At 40.3% G+C, this 21421-nt stretch overlaps 1 protein-coding gene across 1 annotated transcript; it reads left to right on the top strand.

Annotated features, from left to right (window-relative positions):
- The first annotated feature begins 733 nt into the window (after positions 1–733).
- Positions 734–1876, top strand: LOC138879442 (uncharacterized). The gene is made up of 3 exons (XM_070159051.1): positions 734–1055; positions 1245–1497; positions 1594–1876. Exons 1-3 carry the CDS (start codon positions 734–736, stop codon positions 1874–1876), a joined length of 858 nt encoding a protein of 285 aa, XP_070015152.1.
- Positions 1877–21421: the final 19545 nt, after the last annotated feature.

The raw sequence follows: 21421 nt of genomic DNA, 5'->3' as shown, positions 1-21421 counted from the left end.
TGGAAACAATCATATTTAAAGTGTGGATTAAATACCTTGTTGTGCTTATGTATTGAATGATTTTTATCCTTTTATGAAGTGAGTTATTGTTACTTTAATTATTCTTGTTCTTTAATATTTCCAAAGGGATTAGCTAACCCTAGGGCTCAGCCATTAACTCCGAATTAATATTGGAAAAGATTATTTGGGGCTGAAAAAGATTAATTAACAAGAACTTGAGGCTTTAACCCTCATTTTATAGATTCTACATAGGGATAAGATTGTACTACTTGTAGCCATAATCGGGTATGCTTAATCTTTTAATTGTTTTACGGATAATTCAATTAGGAAGTCTTGTTAGTCTTTGGAAGAACCTAATTTAGAATTATTACCCGTGGCTAATTAACACAAACTCGCTCATATTTGTATAACCATGAAATACATTGGATCATTACATGAGTGCAATTCCCGATGCATCCATACTTGTAGCTATTGATCATTTTACTTGCTTTCTAGGTTAGTTTACATTTCCGTATTTAGGTAAAATTCTTTTCTCAAACCAATTATTAGTGTTTGGCATTGCATAACAAGTTATAATTCTCTTACATTCCTAATCGCCTACATATTGTTCTCTGTGGGATTCGACCCCGACTCGTAGTTGGGTATATTATATTGCATGCGACCGTGTCCATTTACTTTTTAGTAGTGGATTTGGCTGTCATCAGATTTGCGGAAGCACTATTGATGGAGGAGGATGAAGAAGGATATTATTGCGTATGTAGCTCAGCTATTGAATTATCAGCAAGTAAAGTATGAGCATCAGAGACCTGGTGGTTTGTTTCAGAAGATTAAGATTCCAAAGTGGAAGTGGGAGCGTATTGCTATGGATTTAATTTGTAGACTCCCACTGACTCAGAGGAAGTTCAATGCAGTATGGGTTATTGTTTATAGACTGACCAAGTCAGCGCATTTTATTCCTGTGGCAGTTTTCTATTTTTCGGAGCAGTTGGTTGAGATATATATTCGGGAGATCGTTCGTCTCCATGGTGTGATCGTGTCTATTATTTCTAACCAAGGTACGTAGTTTACCTCGTATTTCTGGAGGGCATTACAACGTGAGCTGTGTACACGGGTCGAGTTGACAACATCATTCCATCCTCAGATGGACAGATAGTCCGAGTGTACTATTTAGATTTTGGAGGATATGCTCCGAGCATGTGTTATTGACTTTGAAGGTTCATGAGATCAGTTCTTTTCATTAGCAGAGTTTGCCTACAACAATAGTTACCAGTCGAGCATTCAGATGGCTACATATAAGGCACTATATTGCAGGCGGTGTCGATCGCCAGTTGTGTGGTTTGATCCAGGAGAGGCTCGGCTGTTGTGTACAGACTTAGTCAAGGAGGCCTTGGATAAGGTTAAGATCATTCAAGATAGACTTCATACAGCTCAGTCCAGGCAGAAGAGTTATGCCGACCGCAAGTTTCGAGATATGGCATCCATGGTCAGAGAGCGAGTGTTGCTTTGGTTGTCGCCCATGAAGGGCGTGATGTGATTTGGGAAGAAGGGCAAGCTAAGCCCTAGATTCATTGGCCCTTTTGAGATTCTATGCAGAGTGGGAAAGGTGTCTTACGAGTTTGTGTTGCCACCTAGATTATCAATTGTGCACCCAGTGTTTCATGTGTCCATGCTTCGAAAGTATCACGGAGATCCATCCCATGTGTTAGACTTCAGCACTATCCAGTTGGACACAGATTTAACCTATGAGGAGGAGCCGGTGGCTATTCTGGACCGGCAGGTTAGTCAGTTGAGGTCAAAGAGTTATCCTTCTGTTCGTGTTCAGTGGAGAGGTCAGCTTGTTGAGGCAGCTTCCTGGGAGTTCGAGTCCGATATGTAGAGCCGATATCCCCAACTCAGGTACTTCTCTTCTATGTCTGTTCGAGGACGAATGGTTGTTTTGGAGGTGGAGAATGTGATGACCCAAAATTTCTTCGCTTGTTTTAAAAGTCATTTCTGTGTTCCAAGGCTTTGAAAACTTAGTCTTGTCTCACCTCGATTAGCATGTGCATTCCGGGCATATATCCGAAATGCATTTATGTGAAAATTTGAGGAAAATGCTAATTTTGCCTTTAAAATTAAATTTAAGTTGACTCCGGTCAACATTTTGGGTAAGCGGACCCGGACCCATGATTTGACGGTCCCGGATGGTCCATAGAAAAATATGAGACTTGGGCATATACCCAAAATTGAATTCCCAGGTCCATAGCCAGAGAAATGAATTTTTTAAGAAAATTGTTTAACTAAAATGATAAGAGTTTTTTTAAAAAATATTTAAGGATGTTTAAATTTGATGGTATCAGGTCCGTATTTTGGTTCCGGATCCCGGTATAGGTCTAATATGGTAATTAGGTTGTGCCTATAAAATTTGGTAAGAAGCATAATTCATATGACGTGAATCGGACCCTCGGTTGTGAAATTTGAAACTTAAGAGTTCTTGAGATTTTTCTTTGATTTTGATGCTAGACTTGTAGTTCAGGGTGTTAATTTGGTGATTTAATCCCATGAGAAAGTCCATATATTGTTTTTACGGTTCTGTGCATGTTTCATTTGGAGCCCCGAGGTCTCGGGTGAGTTTCGGATAGGCTTTGGGGTGTTTTTGACTTAGAAAAATCTTGTATAGCTATTGTAACTGGTGTATGTGGCACTATGCTTTCCGATCGCATAGTCACTCTCGCGATTGCGATGGGGAAACTGGGATGGGGAGGATTTTACCCTATGCGAACGTGAGACCAAGGTCGCGAATGCTGAGCATTGGGGGGATTGCTCTACGCGAATGCGACCGGTAAACCGCTAACGCGTAGCTTTAGGATGGGTTGGTCAGGGAACCTAGGGAAACCTAAGCGAATGCGACCCCTTTATCGCGAACACAAAGGCAGGGCTGGGCTAAGCCTTCGCGAACGTGTAGCTTTTCCCGCAATCGCGTAAATCCTCAGATGGCAGATCTTCGCGAACGCAACAGTGGTCACACGAATGCGATGCACACTGTTGCCCAGCACTTAAAACAGAGGCCGAACGGGAAATAAGCCATATTTTCATATATCTTTCCATAGAATCAGACCTAGGGCAATTTTTGAATAAAAAATTCAACCCCAAATCATTGGTATGTGTTCTTCAAATGTAGAAATTAGGAATTTTAGGAGAATTGGGGATTTTACAAATTTGGGGATTTAGACCTCGATTTGGGGTCAGATTCCGAAACTAATTGCATATTTGGGCTCGTGGGTCAATGGGTGAACGGATTTTGGTTCGAATCTCGAGTTTTGACTAAGCGGGTCCGGGGTCGGTTTTGACTTTTTGGAAGAATGTTGGGAAATCTGTAGTTTTTAATTGGAATTGGTTTCTTGATCTTCAATCAATTTTAATAAGTTAATATTCACTAGATAAAATTGAATTTGAATTGGGATAAAAAAGAAAAGCGATGTTTGAGGCTTGAGTTTGGCCATGGAAATTCGAGGCAAGTGTCTGGCTTAACCTTTGCATGAGGGAATTAGTGTTGTGTCTTATTTGCTATGTATTTAATTCGAGTACGACATATATGTGAGGTGACGAGTATCTATACGTTGGTATCAAGCATGCCTGTGAGTCTCATATTAAGATTGTTATGATTTTGTTATGTATTGATCATGCTTAAATTAATGATTAGAACTGTGGAATAAGACTCATGATAAATTCTTGATAGTTGACCATTATTGAGTATTGGTTCAAGTTGAGGTTATATTGTGAAGTAATTGTTGGAACTGGATTGGTTTAAGTCAATTCCCTTGCCGGTACTATATTGTTTCTATTGTTGACTCCCTTGCCGGGACGATATTGTTCTATTATTGATTCCTTGCTGGAATATTATTATTTCATTTGTTTGGGTGACGAAGAGTGTAAATCACGAAGGGTGATGCTATGTATGATATTGTAAGAGAGTGTTTATGCACGATGGGTGATGTTGTGCCGATATTTTGAGTGTTAATGCATGAAGGGTGATGTCGTGCCATATTATTGAGAGTAAAAGCACGAAGGGTGATGTCGTGTCATGTTTATCAGGGAGTAAAAGCACGAAGGGTGATGCCGTAGCGTTTCTTTGATCTATATGGTGAGAATGAGAGTAAAATCACGAAAGGTGGTGTCGTGCACTTGTTTTGTGTTATTATCTCCGTTGCATCAAGTTTGATATTTACTTTGTCGCTTTATTTCATTATTGTCATAACCTGATATCCCCCCAGCATGTTCTCTCTTGTTCTTCCTTATCGTGTTTAATTCTTGTTATTATTGCTTCTTGTTATTTTGCTTCTCGTATATGATAAAATTGCACAGGTTTATGAGGTTGTTGCATCCTAGCCTCGTCACTACTTCGCCAAGGTTAGGCTCGACACTTACTCAGTACATGGGGTCGGTTGTACTGATACTACACTTTGTACTCTTTTGTACAAATCCCGGTACTAGACTCTACGGACCGTAGTTCGAGGTTGCTGCCTTATAATATGTTAACTTTCAATTGTTAAGAGATTAAAAATAAAATGGGTAAATTAATTGGAATTGTTGTCTTGCCTAGTTTTCACTAGTAGGTGCCATCACAATCCTGATGGCGGGAAATACGGGTCGTGACAGGGGGCTATGTACGTACGAAGTGAAGAGAGTCCGTACGTATCTACTATTCTTGTTATGTCCGAGTAGTTCTAGACTTACACCAGCTTTGTAGGTGCCGTTATCTGAATATATATATATATATATATATATGTTGATTTGAATTGAATGGAACTAAGTTGATGATTTCACGATTTCAAAGGTTTCACGTAAATTATTATTTTGAAAAGAATTGAGGAAATTATGTTGTATTTATGTTTCACCGCATCGCAAGTATATTCCGCAAGCGGGGTGACTATTTCCACTAATCTCATGGGAGCGTGCCATTCGCCTCGACAAGTTAATAGATGCATCTATGGTTTTTGAAGTTCAACCTTAGGCAGTGCACATTTTACTTTTATGTTGGATCGGGCCGAACATCCTCGATGGTATTTGCATGTGATAATAGAAGTAGAACTCTTTATAGTTCGTATGAATTGTTTCTTGAAAGGTCATTTATTTTAAATGAAGGAAATGCCTTGATTTCTTAAATATCATGGAAGGATTTTCTAGTTATTATTTTTGTTTTGAGCTTGTTGTTATCCACATCCATTATGATTTACAATTTTAACTTCATATTATTATATTGTTGGCCCTAGTACGTGTCGGAGTCAATCCCTCGTCACTACTTCTTCGAGGTTAGACAAAATACTTACTGGGTGCATACTTTTATGTACTCACGCTACACTTCTGTACTTAATTGTACAGGATTTGAGGGAAGTGCATCTGGCCATCAGTCTGGCGCGTAGACTTGACTCCCCAGCTTGAGACTTCCCGGTGAGCTGCCCTTTTGATCTGTTCTGCAGTAGCTGGAGTCTCTCTTGTGTATTTATTTTCCTGTCTATTTCTTTTCAGACAGTAGGATAGTATGGTTTGTATATTCTACTAGATTGCCCACATACTTCTGACACCAGATCTTAGCACACACACTAGTAGACTTATGATTTGGTTTACTTACATGATTGTAATTCGTATTTATTGCTTCCATTTATTTATGTTTAAATTTTAAACACCTACATTTTGTATCAAATAAGGAGAAGCTATTACTTTCTAATTATTTAAATGGGAATTCACTAGTTGATTAGTGTTGGCTTGCCTAACAATGGTGTTGGGCGCCATCATGGCCTAAAATGGAATTTGGGTCATGACAACATGGTATTAGAGCACTAGGTTTACCTAGGCATGACAAGTTATGGCAAACCTGGTAGAGTCTTGCGTATCGGTACAAAGATGTTTGTACTTATATTGAGAGGCTATCGGGTGTTAGAAAACTACTCTTTATTCATTTCCTATTGTGCAATTGATGGTATACTAAATTTCCTTCTTCTATTATCTCACAGATGGTGAGGACGGGTACGACAGATGTTCCAAACTCGGGAGGAGCTGCTTCCCCCATTGCTAGAGGCCGAGGTAGAGGTGGGGGGAGGGCACGAGGCAAGGTAGGGGACGAAGACATCCCAGAGCTGCCCCAATAGCACCACCAACAGATCCATTGGAGGATCCTGTCATCGAGGAGCAGGGCGAGGTGCCTATTCCAGATCCAGCCCCGGTAGATTTGATGATGGGACCGGGCTTTCAAGATGTCATGGGTCGTATGTTGCGGTTCATGGACACTATGACTCAGGCTAGTTTGTTTCTAGCAGACCTAGCCATGTCTCGGGTAGGAGAGAGAGCACAGACCCCTATTGCTCAAGCTCCTGGGCACGCAACTGCAGTATACCAAACTCCGGCTACACTACCCATGGGCGGGGCTCATCCCTTTACCGCAGCAGCACCTGAGCAAAGACCAGCTGCGGACGACAATTCGCAGAAGCTACTGGACATATGAACTAGGCCACACCCTCCTATCTTCGGGGGTGAGAGGTATCAGGACCCTCAGGACTTTATTGATCGGTGCAGGGACAAACCCCACAACATGAGGATATTGGAGTCCTATGGATTAGAATTCACCGCATTCTAGCTGGAGGGCAGGGCCCGTAGATGGTGGCAGTCTTACCTTCTTGGCATATTGGAGGGTTATCCTCTCATGACTTGGGATCAGCTGGCACAACTTCTATTGAACATGTATATTCCACCCTCTCAGAGGGAAGAGTTGCGGTATCAGTTTGAGCAGCTTGAGCAGGGTTAGATGTTTGTGACCGATTATGAGGCAAAATTTTCTAATTTGTCTTACCATGTGCTCATGATACTTCCTACAGACACAGAAAGAGTGCAGAGATTTATTGCACGGTATTCGGGATAACATGACTTGAGAGGTTGAGATGGGTAGTGATTATCAGCTAGTGGTGGAGATTGCTCGGAGGATTGAGGGCTATTGCTAGAGGGGTCGAGAGCAGATGCAGTAGGACAAGAGGACCCAATTCTCTGGAGAGTTTAGAGGTGCCCCTACTAGGGGCAGAGGTCAGTTTGTGAGGGGTCAGCCTAGAAGGCCTACATATCCAGCACCACCACCACCTCCTCGGGGCGCTTTAGCGCGACCCTATTCCATTGCTATGCCAGAGAGTTCTTACCTCCCACTAGTTCATTTAGGTTCTTCTAGTGCATATTTCAGTGACATGCCAGAGAGTTCATACCGCCCACCAGCCATTCAAGGTTCCTATAGTGGGTATTCACGCCATTAAGGTTAGACTTCGGGACAACAGTCTATGGCACCACGAGATTGTTAAGAGTGTGGGGATCTGGGCTACATGAAAGATTTTGACCCAGACTTTGGGGCAAGGCAGTACAGTAGAGCTATCAGCCTATGATTACAGTACCAACCGTCTAGCTGCCTAAAGGCGGAGGGCAGGCAGGTAGGGGCCGTTCTAGAGGAGGAGACCAGGCAGGGTGAGGTCAGCTAGTTATTGATCAGCTAGGTGGTGGTTATCCAGTCAGTGCTCCAGCTAGATTCTATGCTTTTAGACCAGATCAGATACAGTAGCCTCAAATGTCGTGATCACATGTATTATTTTTGTCTATGGTAGGGATACTTCGGTATTATTTGATCCAGGGTCTACCTATTCATATGTGTCATCTTTATTTGCTCATTTCCTGGATATTCCTTGTGAGTCATTCGGTACTCATATTTTTGTGTCCTCTGTTGTGGGCGATTCTATTGTTGTGGATCGGATCTACTAGTCCTGTGTGGTTACCTTCTTGGCATATTGGTGGGCTATCCTCTCATGACTTAGGATCAGCTGACACAACTTCTATTGGACATATATATTCTACCCTCTCAGAGGGAAGAGTTGCGATATCAGTTTGAGCAGCTCGAGCAGGGTCAGATGTTTGTAACCGATTATGAGGTAAAATTTTCTGATTTGTCTTACCATGCGCTCATGATACTTCCTACAGACACAGAGAGAGTGCGGAGATTTATTGCACGGTATTCGGGTTAGCATGACCTGGGAGGTTGAGATGGGTAGTGATTATCAGCTAGTGGTGGAGATTGCTCGGAGGATTGAGGGCTATTGCTAGCGGGGTCGAGAGCAGATGTTGTAGGACAAGACGACCCAATTCTATGGAGAGTTTAGAGGTGCCCCTACTAGGGGAAAAAGTCAGTTTGTGAGGGGTCAGCCTAGCAGGCCCACATATCCAGCACCACCACCACCTCCTCGGGGCGCTTTAGCGCGACCCTATTCCATTACTATGCTAGAGAGTTCTTACCACCCACCAGTTCATCAGGGTTCTTCCAGTGCCTATTTCAGTGTCATGCCAGAGAGTTCATACCTCCCACCAGCCATTCAAGGTTCCTATAGTAGGTATTCAGGCCATTAAGGTCAGACTTCAGGACAACAGTCTATGGAACCAAGAGATTGTTAAGAGTGTGGGGATATGGGCTACATGAAAGATTTTGTCCCAGACTTCTGGGAAAGGCAGTACAGTAGAGCCATCAACCTATGATCACAGAACCAGCCTTCCAGCTGCCCATAGGCGGAGGGCAGGCAGGTAGGGGCCGTTCTAGAGGAGAAGGCCAGGTAGGGGGAGGTCAGCCAGCTATTGATCACCTAGGTGGAGGTTATCCAGTCAGTGCTCTAGCTATATTCTATGCTTTTTCGGCCAGATCAGATGCAGTGGCCTCAAATGTCATGATCACACGTATTATTTTTGTCTACGGTAGGGATACTTCGGTACTATTTGATCCAGGGTCTACCTATTCATATGTGTCATCTTTATTTGCTCATTTCTTGGATATTCCTTGCGAGTCATTCGGTACTCGTATTTTTGTGTCCACTCTTGTGGGCGATTCTCTTGTTGTGGATCGGATCTACTGGTCCTGTATGGTTACATTTTGTGGTTATGAGACTAGAGTGAACCTCTTGTTACTTGATATGATTGAATTCGAGGTCATCCTAGGCATGGATTGGTTATTCCCATATCATGCCATCCTTGATTGTCATGCCAAGACTATTACTTTAGCAATGCCAGAGTTGCCGATATTGGAGTGGAAGGGTTCCTCTATTAGTACATCTAGTCGGGTTATCTCTTTTTTGAAGGCTCGACATCTGGTCGAAAAGGGTTGTTTGGTGTATCTAGCATATGTTCGGGACCCCATCGTAGAGTCTTCGATGATAGATTCAGTGCTAGTAGTCTGGGAATTTGCCGACGTGTTTCCTTCTAACCTTCCAGGCATGCCACCGGATCGTAAAATTGATTTTTGTATTAATTTGGCTCCAGGTACCTAGCATATATCTATCCCACCGTACCGTATGGCTCTGAAGGAGCAACTTGAGGAGTTATCAGAAAAGGGGTTTGTCAAACCAAGTGTATCACCTTGGGGTGCACCAGTGTTATTTGTGAAAAAGAAAGATGGGACTATATGAATGTGCATTGATTACCGTCAGTTGAACAAAGTTATATCAAGAACAAGTACCAATTTTTGTGTATCGATGATTTGTTTGACCAGTTGCAGGGTGCTAGGGCATTTTCTAAGATCGACTCGAGATCGGGGTACCATCAGTTCAAGATTCGAGACTCAAATGTTCTGATGACTGCTTTCCGTACTAGATATGGCCATTATGAGTTTCTAGTGATGTCCTTCGGCTTGGCTAATGCCCCAACAACATTTATGGATTTGATGAATCAGGTTTTCCGGACTTTTATTGATTCTTTTGTTATCGTCTTCATTAACAACATCTTGATTTACGTACGTAGCCTGGGGGAGCACGAGCAGCATTTGAGAGTGGTGCTTCACACGTTGCGAAAACAGAAGTTATATGCTAAGTTCTCCAAGTGTGAGTTTTGGCTAGAGTTTGTGGCATTCTTGGGGCATGTTGTATCAGGAGAGGGTATTAATGTGGATCCCAAGAAGATTGAGGTAGTTCTGAGTTGGCCACGTCCCACTTTGGTGGCTGAGATCAGGAGTTTCCTGAGGTTAGTAGGTTATTATCGCCGATTTGTGCAGGGCTTTTCATTCATTGCAGCACCTTTGACTACATTGACCCAGAATGGTGCTCCGTTCTGTTGGTCTAATGAGTGTGAGGCAAGCTTTTAGAAGCTCAAAACAGCTTTGACTACAACACCGGTTCTAGTGTTGCCTTCCAGTTCGAGAATGTATATGGTGTATTGTGATGCATCACACGTTGTCTTGGTTTGTGTATTAATGTAGGAAGGGCGTGTTATAGCATATGTTTCACGTCAGCTGAAGATTTTGAGAAGAATTACCCTGTGCACTATTTAGATTTAGCCATGATTGTTCATTCTCTTAAGATCTGGAGGCATTACCTTTATGGGGTGTCATGTGACGTTTACATCGATTATCGCAGCTTACAATACTTGTTCAAAGAAAGAGATCTCAATTTGAGGCAGCGTAGATGGATTGAGTTACTGAAGGATTATGACATCACCATTCTTTATTATCCGGGCTAGGTAAATATAGTGGCGGATGCCTTAAGTAGAAATGCAGAGAGTATGGGTAGCTTCGCATTCATTTCAGTAAAGGAGAGGCCACTAGCCTTAGACATTCAGTCCTTGGCTAACAGACTTGTGAGGTTGGATATTTTAGAGCCCAGCCGAGTTCTTACATGTGTTGTTGCCTAGTCTTCATTATTAGGGCAGATCAAGGCTCGGCAGTTTGATGATCCGCATTTGGTAGTTCTTAGAGAGATGGTGCTATAGGGTGGTTCCAAAGAGGATTCTATTGGCGAGGATGGTGTTATGCGACTCCAGGGTTTCCTAGGTGTTCCTAATGTTAATGGCTTGAGGGGGAGGATTCTAGAGGAGGCATATAGTTCATGGTATTCTATTCATCTAGGTACTACAAAGATGTATCGTGACCTGAGACATCATTATTGGTGGCAGCGGATGAAGAAAGACATAGTGGAGTATGTAGCTAGGTTCCTAAATTGCCAGGAGGTCAAGTGTGAGCACCAGAGGCCAGGTGGCCTACTTCAAAAGATGACTATACCTGAGTGGAAATGGGAGCGCATTACTATCGACTTTGTAGTTGGGTTGCCGCGGACCTTGCAGATGTTTGATGCAGTTTGGGTCATTGTCGACAGGTTGACCAAGTCGGCACACTTCATTCCAGTTGCGACTGCATATACTTTAGAGAAGTTGGCCCAGATTTATATTCGGGAGATAGTTCGGTTGCATGGTGTGTCTGTTTCCATCATATTTGATAGAGGCCCTCAGTTCACTTCACATTTATGGAGAGCCGTACAGAGTGAGTTGGGGACACGTGTTGAGCTCAGCACAACATTTCATCCTCAGACCGATGGGCAGTCAGAGCAGACCGTTCAGATACTGGGGGACATGCTCAGAGCATGTGTGAATAACTTTGGATGATAATGGGATTAGTTCCTGCCTTTGGCCAGGTTTGCTTACAACAACATTTATCAGTCCAGCATTGGGATGGCTCCATTTGAGGCTTTATATTATTGGCGATATTATTCTCCTATTGGGTGGTTTGAGCCTGGCGAGGCTAAGTTATATGGTACTGATTTGGTAAAGGATGCCTTGGAAAAGGTAAAGTTGATCTAGTAGAGACTTCGCGCAACACTATCCAGACAGAAGAGTTACGCGGATCAGAAGGCGCGTGATGTATCAATTATGGTCGGCGAGAAGGTTCTCTTGAAAGTCTCGTCGATGAAGGGTATTATGAGATCAGGAAGAAGAGCAAGTTGAGACCAAGGTTTATAGGCCCATTTAAGGTGTTAAGGCGAGTTGGGAGGTTGCTTATGAGCTTGCTTTACCTCCCATCCTCTCTGGGGTTCCAAGAGGATTTCTGTGGTAAAGGTTTAGTGGAGGGGCCAACTGAAAGTACAAAGGGGGGGGGGGTGAATTGTTTATTTTTATATTTTAATCGCTACAAGTTGACTAGTTTTCTAATTAGTCGACTAGATGTAATGACGAGATAATAATAAGAGATGAATTTAAGATGAAGAAATAAAGTGCAGGAATTAAAGACACCGGAATTTTAATACGGGTTTGAATTCAATGTGAATCCTCGTCTAGTCCTCTTGGGTTGCAAGGGAGTTCTATTTTAGTGAATGAGTTTCTTGAGTACAACGTGAATGGTGTGGTTTACACCAATGGCTTAGTTTCTATGTCACTCGTTTCTTTTTGATACAATACATCACCAGTATTTTTCTCTCTTTCTTCTCTAACTTGTTACACAACAGATATCGTAGAACTATAATGTTTGTTTGCAGTATAATAAAAAGAGAGTATTTGGTTCGAACAAAGTATATCTGTCTAAGTCTTAAGGATGTGTATAAATACTTTGTAGGAGGCCGCTACCGAAGAGATTTGTCAACCCAAGAGAGTTGATCCTTGCTGAGAGAACTTTAATAGCTATCCTTCTTCAGGTCTTGATAGCTCTGGATGTTCTCCCTGATTATTGATCCTTCCAGTAATAGCAGCTTGATAGATCATCTTGCAAGATCTAATGCTTCTTCTCTGCTACAATCAATCTCTAATTGATTCCCTTGCTGTATCTTTAATTGTTTGTGTAAGGCCCCGTGAAAACTTGTACTCAAAACTGGGTAGCTCATGGTTCCAAGTCCCGAATATATGTTAGGAATGTGTAAAATTAAGCGAGCCGCGGTTTGGACCCTTTTTGTACTGATCTATGTTATAAAAAGTCAAGAAATACTGTTTTCCAGGAAATGCAATTCTGCGGTCTAGAATACGGTCGCATAACAGATATGCGGACCGCATAATCGCCGCAAAGTGAGTCAGTGTGTTGGTCGAATTGGAGGTTAAATATGCGGTCCAATATGCGATCGCATAACAGATATGCGGACCGCATAGTCGTCGCATATTTCCCTTGAGATTTTGTGAGGGGCAGTTCTGCGGTGCACTATACGACAGCATAATGGGTATGCGGACCGCATTTCTGCCACATACCCAGGCAGTGTGTTCAGATTTTGCGAGCACTTTTGTGGTCCATTATGCGGACCGCATTTCCACTCTGCGATCGCAAAGTGCGATCGCATACCTAACTCGGGCTCCTATTTTTCTAAATTTTAAATCTGACCCCTTCTTCAATAAAACACCCCAACCCCTTATTTTAACATATTTTCTGAACAAAACTAGAGAGAGGGAAGAGAGAATTCTTGAGAGATAAAGTCCTGCCTTCATCAATTTGATTCTTCAAAGTCACTTGGGCCGGGGAATTTCAAGTAATTGTCTTCATCTCCGTTCTTGCAGGTAAAATCCCCAACCCTTTTTAATTGTTTTCAGATTTAAACAAAAAGGGGGATTCTCATGCGTTAATTCTTGAAAATCGTAGTTGAGATACACATGCATGTCTTTTAAAACCTAAAATCTAGTAAGAGGAATTAAGTAGAACTAAAGATTTGCAAAAGAGGGGTTGATAGCCTAAGTAAGTTCGGGTTGAGTTTGTGAACTTCAATTCTAAGTTATATGTGCTAATTTGTGAACTAGATTGACGGTACTAGGTTGTTGGTGAATTGGAAATAGAAGAAAAAAGAAGGGGGAATTCGACTCTAGGTATGTATTGCTAACTTTAACCTTTGTAAAGTCACCTTGTTTGGTGTACGAGTAATTGGTATGTGTTACTTATGTGGACTATTTGCGAATTCTTGTGATTAATATGCCTTGAATGTTGTTGGTTAAGTCTCCCGATATAAGGGTGTAAGTAAATGGCAACAAACCAAGTGTGTGTGTGAATGTGTTTATGTGGTAAGAGCTGTGTAACAAATGATGGAAAGAAATCGTAATTGATGTAATTGAAACAACTGTGGTAATATCATACGTGACTTGTCGAGGGCAATTATCGTTGTGACTTAAGTTGTATACGGGCTGTTGCATATGATGGAAATGGTATTTACGTTTATGAAAATTCTTTGTGAATTATTGTTGTTGTCTTGTGAAATGTGATTGTCCGGTGGGATTGGGTTGCGCCCCGCAACACGAAGTTATAAGGTGTGGGTTGTGGTGATAAGGGTGGACGAGGTAATAAGGGTGGAAAAGTGATCGAAATCATTATTGAAATAAAAATATGTGAAAGTTGTGAAATCATTTATGTGATGAAATAATGTTGAAAGGGGAAAAGGAGAGATTGTGGATCTGTTCGGCTTTGGTTGTTCCTTTCATGTGCATTTGATTGTTGATTCTATTACTGTTTGTTATCTGTGTATTTCTTGATTTTACTTGGGGTAATGTTTGTTCATACATACCAGCACAATTCAAATGTACTGATGTCCCTTTTGCCGGGGGCGCTACATTCGTGTTATAATTGTAGGTGGTTCCATAACAGGTATTCCAGCCCACCGACAGTAGCACTCCTTCACCTCTCGTCAGCTGAATTGGTGAGCCCCTTTCCTCTCAGGGCCCTGCGTGGCTTATGCCGCTTATCCTCCTGAAAATTTTATTTTGGTATTTGCGTAAGGTATAGCCGGAGCCTTGTTACTGGCAAGTATTGTAACACCCTTCTGTATCTCTAGAGGCTCCGTAGACAGGAAATGTGGGTTATGTACTTATGTATTTTGGGCAGTATAACTTTTAAACCACGCTAAGTAACTATGTATGTTATGTAAATCTCGTAAGAATGTGTTTTAAATTTATGAATGGCTATTTCAGCTCTCCCATCATACTCATTTCGTACTCACTTTGCATAAGATTTGAAAGTTCCTTGCACAAAAAAGGATTAGCACTACCAAAATTAATATCATCAACGTAAATTTGAATAATGAGATTACCTTCTAATGATCTTTTAATAAACAAGGTAGTATCTACTTTACCTCCTGTAAATCCGTGATCAATAAGAAATGAACTAAGTCTTTAGTACCATGCCCGTGGAGCTTGTTTCAGTCCATATAGCACTTTGGTCAGTTTATACACATGGTAGAGAAACTTTGAATGTATAAATCCAGGAGGTTGTTTCATGTATACTTCTTCTTCAATGAAACTATTCAAAAAGTTACTTTTAACATCCTTCTGGAATAGCATGAATCTTTTAAAGGATGCATATGCAAGAAGAATTTATATAGATTCTAGTTGAGCTACTAGAGCAAAAATTTCGTTATAGTCGACTCCTTCTTATTGTGAGTATCCTTGAGCAACCAATCTAGGTTTGTTTCTCACAACTTTTCTATCCTCATTCATCTTATTACTAAAAACCCATTTTGTTCCAATTACGGGAGCATTTTCAGGCTTGGGCATCAGTTTCAATACTTAGTTTTTGTCGAAGTGGTCTAGCTCTTCCTGCATTGCTTGCAACCAGCTTGAGTCTTTCAGAGCTCCATTGGTTTTCATTCCTTCGCTTGGATCTCCTATGATAAATTTTTTAGGATATTCAGGTTCACTTCTCCATTCATTTGGATGAACTATATGAGTAGTTATCTCATTCGAAGATTCTGGTTGACTTTTGTCAATCTCATTAGTTGAGTCTATCACACCACTAGATTTATTAGTCGACGTTTGATATTTGCTCATCTCCTGAATTTCTTGGGTTTGATCTTTATCACCTGCAATAATTCCTTTCTCGGCTGAAGTGTTATTCTAATCAAATATAACATGTACTGATTCTTCCACACAAAGTGTGCATTTATTATAGACTTTAAAGGATCTACTATTTAATGAATAACCTAGAAAAATACCTTCGTCACTTCTTGGATCGAATTTTCCAAGATTGTCCTTACCATTGTTCTGAATGAATCACTTGCTTCCAAGCGGATGAAAGTAACTAATATTAGGTCGTTTACCTTTCAACAATTCAAAAGGAGCTCTCTTCAAAATGGGCCTTATAAGACATTGGTTGAGAATGTGACATGTAGTGCTTACTCCTTCTGCCCAGAAGTGATTTGGCAACAAATATTCTAGCATCATAGTTCTTGCCATATCTTGCAAGGTCCTATTTTTCTACTCAACAACTTTATTCTATTGGGATGTTCTTGGGGCAGAGAAGTTGTGGGTGTATCCTTGATCATAATAGAAATTTTTAAATGCTTTGCTTTCAAATTCTCCTCCATGATCTTTTTGGATTGTTGTAATCAGATACCCCTTTTCTCTTTCAACCTTCTTACAGAATATCTCAAAAAATTTCAAAGCTTCATCTTTATGAGATAAAAAAATCACCCAAGTAAAACGTGAGCAATTGTAACGACCCAACCGGTCATTTCAGACATTTACACTGCTTTCAACTATTTGAAGTCTTAAATATCATCTTATGATATATTACGACATTTGTGAATTCGTCGGATTTGGTTTTAAGGTATTTTGAAGTCAGTTGGAATAATGAAATTCAAGTTTAAAGCTTATGTTTAAAGGTTGATCGGATGTTGACTTATATGTAAACAATTAACTATCTTATCTTATGGTTATCTTGACTAAGTCATAGGATATTATCTTCTTTATCTCTTGTTACTGATTGGTACAGTTGAATAAGTCTCCTCATAATTTGGAGCATCTTTAGGAGTAGATATTAGTTCCTATTATATAGGAGCTTCTGTAGCAGATAGTTAGCTCTAGTTTGTTGTAATTTATGTATTTAAGGCTCATTATCAGATTCAATACAATCATCCTTTGACCTCCTTATCAACTGAACTTTATATAGTATCAGTGCATCAAAAAAAAACTTCACCGAGTTAGATCCAATTCATTCCCTTTAAACTTCATGCATCCGTAGCTTCACTTATCAACTCTGGTGATGCTACTTCTACTAGCAGCAATCTTGCAGCATCTGCTACCACTCATGTCGTACAATTTAATCATGTTGCTCAGTTACCTATTAAAATATAAGGTAACCTCAACTTTTCAACTTGGAAAGCCCAACTTGTGATGCTATTAAATGGTCATCAACTCATGGGACATCTTGACGGAACCATAACTGCACTGTAACCTACTATTATCTATAATACACTTACTGTACCAAATTCCAAGTATCAAATCTGGTTCTTTTGGGACCAATAGATCCAACAAGCAATGATGGCATCCGTCGATCCTACTATTGCTCCAACCATTTCTACAGCTTTATCTGCTAATAAAGCATGGGAACTTCTACATACGACTCACATCAACAAGAGTCATATCGCATCTTTAGCTTGCAAGATCAATTGAAAAACTCCAAGAAGGCCTCAAAATCCATTACAGAGTACTTTCAGGAGGTTCTCTCTCTCTCTCTAATGCTCTCAAAGTTGCCGGTTCACCTGTCACTGATGACGAACTTGTTGTCAAAATTCTAAGTGGTCCTGGCCCTGAGTATCGCGAAATATCTGCTGCAATACGCGCACGAGACTCCGTTTTGATCTTTGAGGAATTATTTCACAAGCTCACTTATGACGAGCTTTTCCTCAAACACCAAGACCTTGAGAAATTATCTTATATGATTACAACATTTGTAGCCTAGAAAACCAACATGCCTCCTCAATTCAATAGGAACAGCCGTCGTTTCAACAATCAGCCATGGAAATCATCTCAACCTCGACAATGGAGTTCCAATAATCAGCAAAATTCAAGGCAATATAAGCAATATATCAAATGCCAATTATGCCACAAATTTGGGCATACGGGAGATGTTTGTCGCTCCAAGTCGCACAATCACATTGAAGCTAAAGCTAATTTTGCTTCTGGCATGCAGTCAATTGAAAACTCCTGGGTTCTAGACTCTGGTGTGATGCACCATGTCACTACAGAACCTCACAACCTTGAGGAGTATACAGAAAACGAGGAAATATTCATGGGTGACGGTAAAACCATTCCAATCACTCATACTGGTTCAACTCAAATACAAGCATCTAAAACTGCTTGCAAGCTTTCTAACACTCTTTGTGCTCCATCAATTAAAATGAATCTGATTTCAGTTGCTAAGTTTTGCCAAGATAACCTAACATCTGTTGAATTTTGTCCTTTTACTTTTGTTGTGAAGGACCTGCATACTCTGAAGCCGCTGGTACAAGGCCGGAATAAAAATGGACTATGTGATTGGCCGCATCTGCAACCCACACCACCATCAGTCATCCTTGTCTCCATTAACGCCCCACTTCACCTCTGGCATTGTCGATTGCATCATCCACATTCTACTATTTTAAATTTTCTTTTGAAGAAGTTTTCTTTACCAGTTGCTACCAAGGAAAATTTTGAATTTTGTAATGCTTGTTCTTCTAATAAAGTAATATTCCTCTTCTGATTGTTTTTAGTGATTTATGGGGACCATCATCGGTTTTATCACTAGACAAAAAATTATATTACTGCATTTTTATTGATCAATACACAAAATATACTTGGTTGTATACACTTAAAATAAAAGTGAGGTTGCGTCAATATTTAAACAATTTTATCCTTTGGTAGAAAATTTCTTCAATTTATACAGATAGAGGGGGTGAGTTTATAGGCCTTCAACCCTATTTTCAGCAAAATGGAATTGAGGACTTAATTTCACCTCCATACCCACCACAACGTGTTGCCATAATTGAACATCATCATCGCCATATTATTGAAACGGCTAGAACTCTTCTTTGTGAAGCATCTTTACTAGCTGAACTATGGTCTTTTGCCTGTCATCATGTTGTCTACCTTAATAATCGACTTCCCACACCCATCCTAAATACACCTTACCAAAAGTTATTTGGTCAATCTTCTAACTATACCACACTAAAAGTTTTTGGTTGTCTTTGTTACCCATGGCTTAAACCTTACACCAAAAATAAACTTGAACCCAAATCCACCCCTTGTGTGTATTTAGGTATTTCTCACACTCACCACACTCATATCTGCTTTGACCCGGCGCAGTCTAAAATTTTCATAAGTCGTGATGTTTAATTTTTTAAAAAAAAATTCCCTTTTAAAAAAATGTTCATACATTTACAAAAAAATGCTTCCAAAGTATGTTGGGATGTGGTTAACTCAAAAGAGGACAGTCCAAATACAATTCAAATTCCACCTCCCTCTATTCCATCGCTTATTCATGTCTTTTTTGAGTCCAACTTTCAACTACTGATTCCAATAGAGATATTCATTCCAACAGCAACAGCCCAGTACCAGCAGCCACAGAGACTTCAGGTAATACACAACTCCCTGCTCCTTCTTCTTTGCAACTCCCCACACTTTCTCCTTCACAAAATGCTACTACAAATAAGCAACAACCTCCTCCTTTGCTCACATATCAGAGACGTAGAACAACAACAAACAATATGCCATCCCAACAACCATTATTAACCACCAGAGAAGCCCCTCCTCCAACCTCCATTGTGGCACCCTCTGATAGTCTAAATATCACAAACCCATCTACAATTGATCCCTCCCTTAGAATACCACAAGAACCAACTCGTATTATAACCAGGCCCCAGAATAATATTTTCAAGCCTAAAAGAACATTCTCTTTTCTGACCCATTTGTGTCCTACACCTGTAACATTCAAACAAGCTGACAAACATAAAGAGTGGAAACAAGCAATGAAAGCCGAATATGATGCTTTGATGAAAAATAAAACTTGGGAATTGGTACCGCGAGATCCATCCAAAAATGTTGTGGACTCCAAATGGTTGTACTGAATCAAAAGAAAAGTGGATGGTTCCATAGAATATTACAAGGCTCGTCTAGTTGCAAAAGGGTTCACGCAACGTCCTGGCTTAGATTTTCATGAGGCATGTAGTCATATTGTTAAACAAACAACGGTAAGGCTAGTTCTATCAATAGTTGTGCAACACAAATGGCCAGTCCATCAGCTTGATGTCAATAATGCTTTCCTGCAAAGGAAATTGGATGAAGAAGTTTTTATGTCTCAACCTCGAGGCTTTGTTAATCCCCAATTTTCATACCATGTTTGCAAACTGAAAAAGGCTATTTATGGCCTCAAACAAGCCCTCCAGGCTTGGTATACCGCCTTGCATGAATATTTACAGAAGATGGGCTTTGTTAAATGTCAATCTAACACCTCTTTATTTGTATTGAGGCATTTGGCTGCAACTATTTATGTGCTCTTCTATGTTGATGATATTTTGGTCACTGGAAATCATTGACCATTGATTAAATCTATTATCAATTCCTTGGAAGATCGATTTTCATTAAAGGATCTTGGTCATTTAAACTATTTCTTGGGTGTTGAAGTTAAGCAAGTACCAGATAGTCTCATTCTCTCTCAATCCAAATATATTTTGGACATTCTTTTCGAACTAGATATGGATAATTGTAAAGGTGTTTCTACTCCTATGTATTCCAGTCAACCACTTCAGGTTGTCGATGGTCCCCCCCCCCCAACTGATGCAACACACTACCGACGTATCCTTGGCAAATTACAGTATTTGTCCTTCACTCGGCCTGATATATCTTATGCAGTCAATAAATTATCGCAATCTATGCATTCTCCAACTGATCAACATTGGAACGTGGTTAAAAGAGTTCTATGGTATCTCAAAGAAACAGCAAGTTCAGACATTCGCATCCTTCGCAGCTCAAACTCTAATCTGTATATATATGATGATGCTGATTGGGCAGGCGATCCGAATGACAGAATATCTATATTAGGTTATATCTTTTTCTTTGTTCCGAATCCAATCAGCTGGCCATCGTGATTTATGTCACTCGAATTCTGTCCGAGGTTCACCTTCGTGCGGCAGTTAAGCCCAGCCTTAACTTCAGCCTTTCCAACACTTAAATTTATTTTTAGGATGTTTGAGACTTAGATGAATTTAGGAAGCAAAATGAAATAAAAGGAACACACAAAAATTACAGGAATTTCTCCCCCAACTTATATTAAAATGTGAATACAAGAACACAATAAGCCAACCCTATGGCCAAGAACAAAGAACACCCTAGTTCCCTACCCCAAAAACGTTTTCCTACCCTAAAGTAAAAACATAATCTCGTGGCTACCCCGGAATCTAGTTTTGATGATCCCAATAGCTTCGTATGGTAATTTTAGACTTAAGAGCATGTTCGTAAAATTATTTGGAAGTTTGTAGTTTAATTAGGCTTGAAATGGAGAAAAATAAATAAATTGAGTTTGGAAGGTTGACCGGGGAGTTGACTTTTTGATATCGGGCTCAATATTCAATTCAAAAAATTGTAATAGCTCCATTATAACATTTATGACTTGTTTGCAAATTTTGAGGTCAATCGGACTTGATTTGATATGTTTCGACATCGAATATAGAAGTTGGAAGTTCTAAGTTTCATTAAGCGCTAATACGAAGTCGGCATGTGCTAATTATATTATTTTTGGAGTAAATAATGACTATTAGTATGATGTATATCAATTGAATTTGATAATAAGTGTAGAAGGCATAATATAAGTTATTTGGGTCCTTAGGAGAGGCTTAAGTTTGAGCCAAGTTGAAAAATTTCATGATCAACTAAAATTCCAAAAGAATATGCACAAGACCCT

This window comes from Nicotiana sylvestris, chromosome 10, assembly GCF_000393655.2.
Source record: "Nicotiana sylvestris chromosome 10, ASM39365v2, whole genome shotgun sequence".
Classification (NCBI taxonomy): Eukaryota; Viridiplantae; Streptophyta; class Magnoliopsida; order Solanales; family Solanaceae; genus Nicotiana; species Nicotiana sylvestris.
The sequence above is the reverse complement of the archived record's forward strand: the minus strand, read 5'-3'. Positions and strand labels throughout refer to the sequence as shown.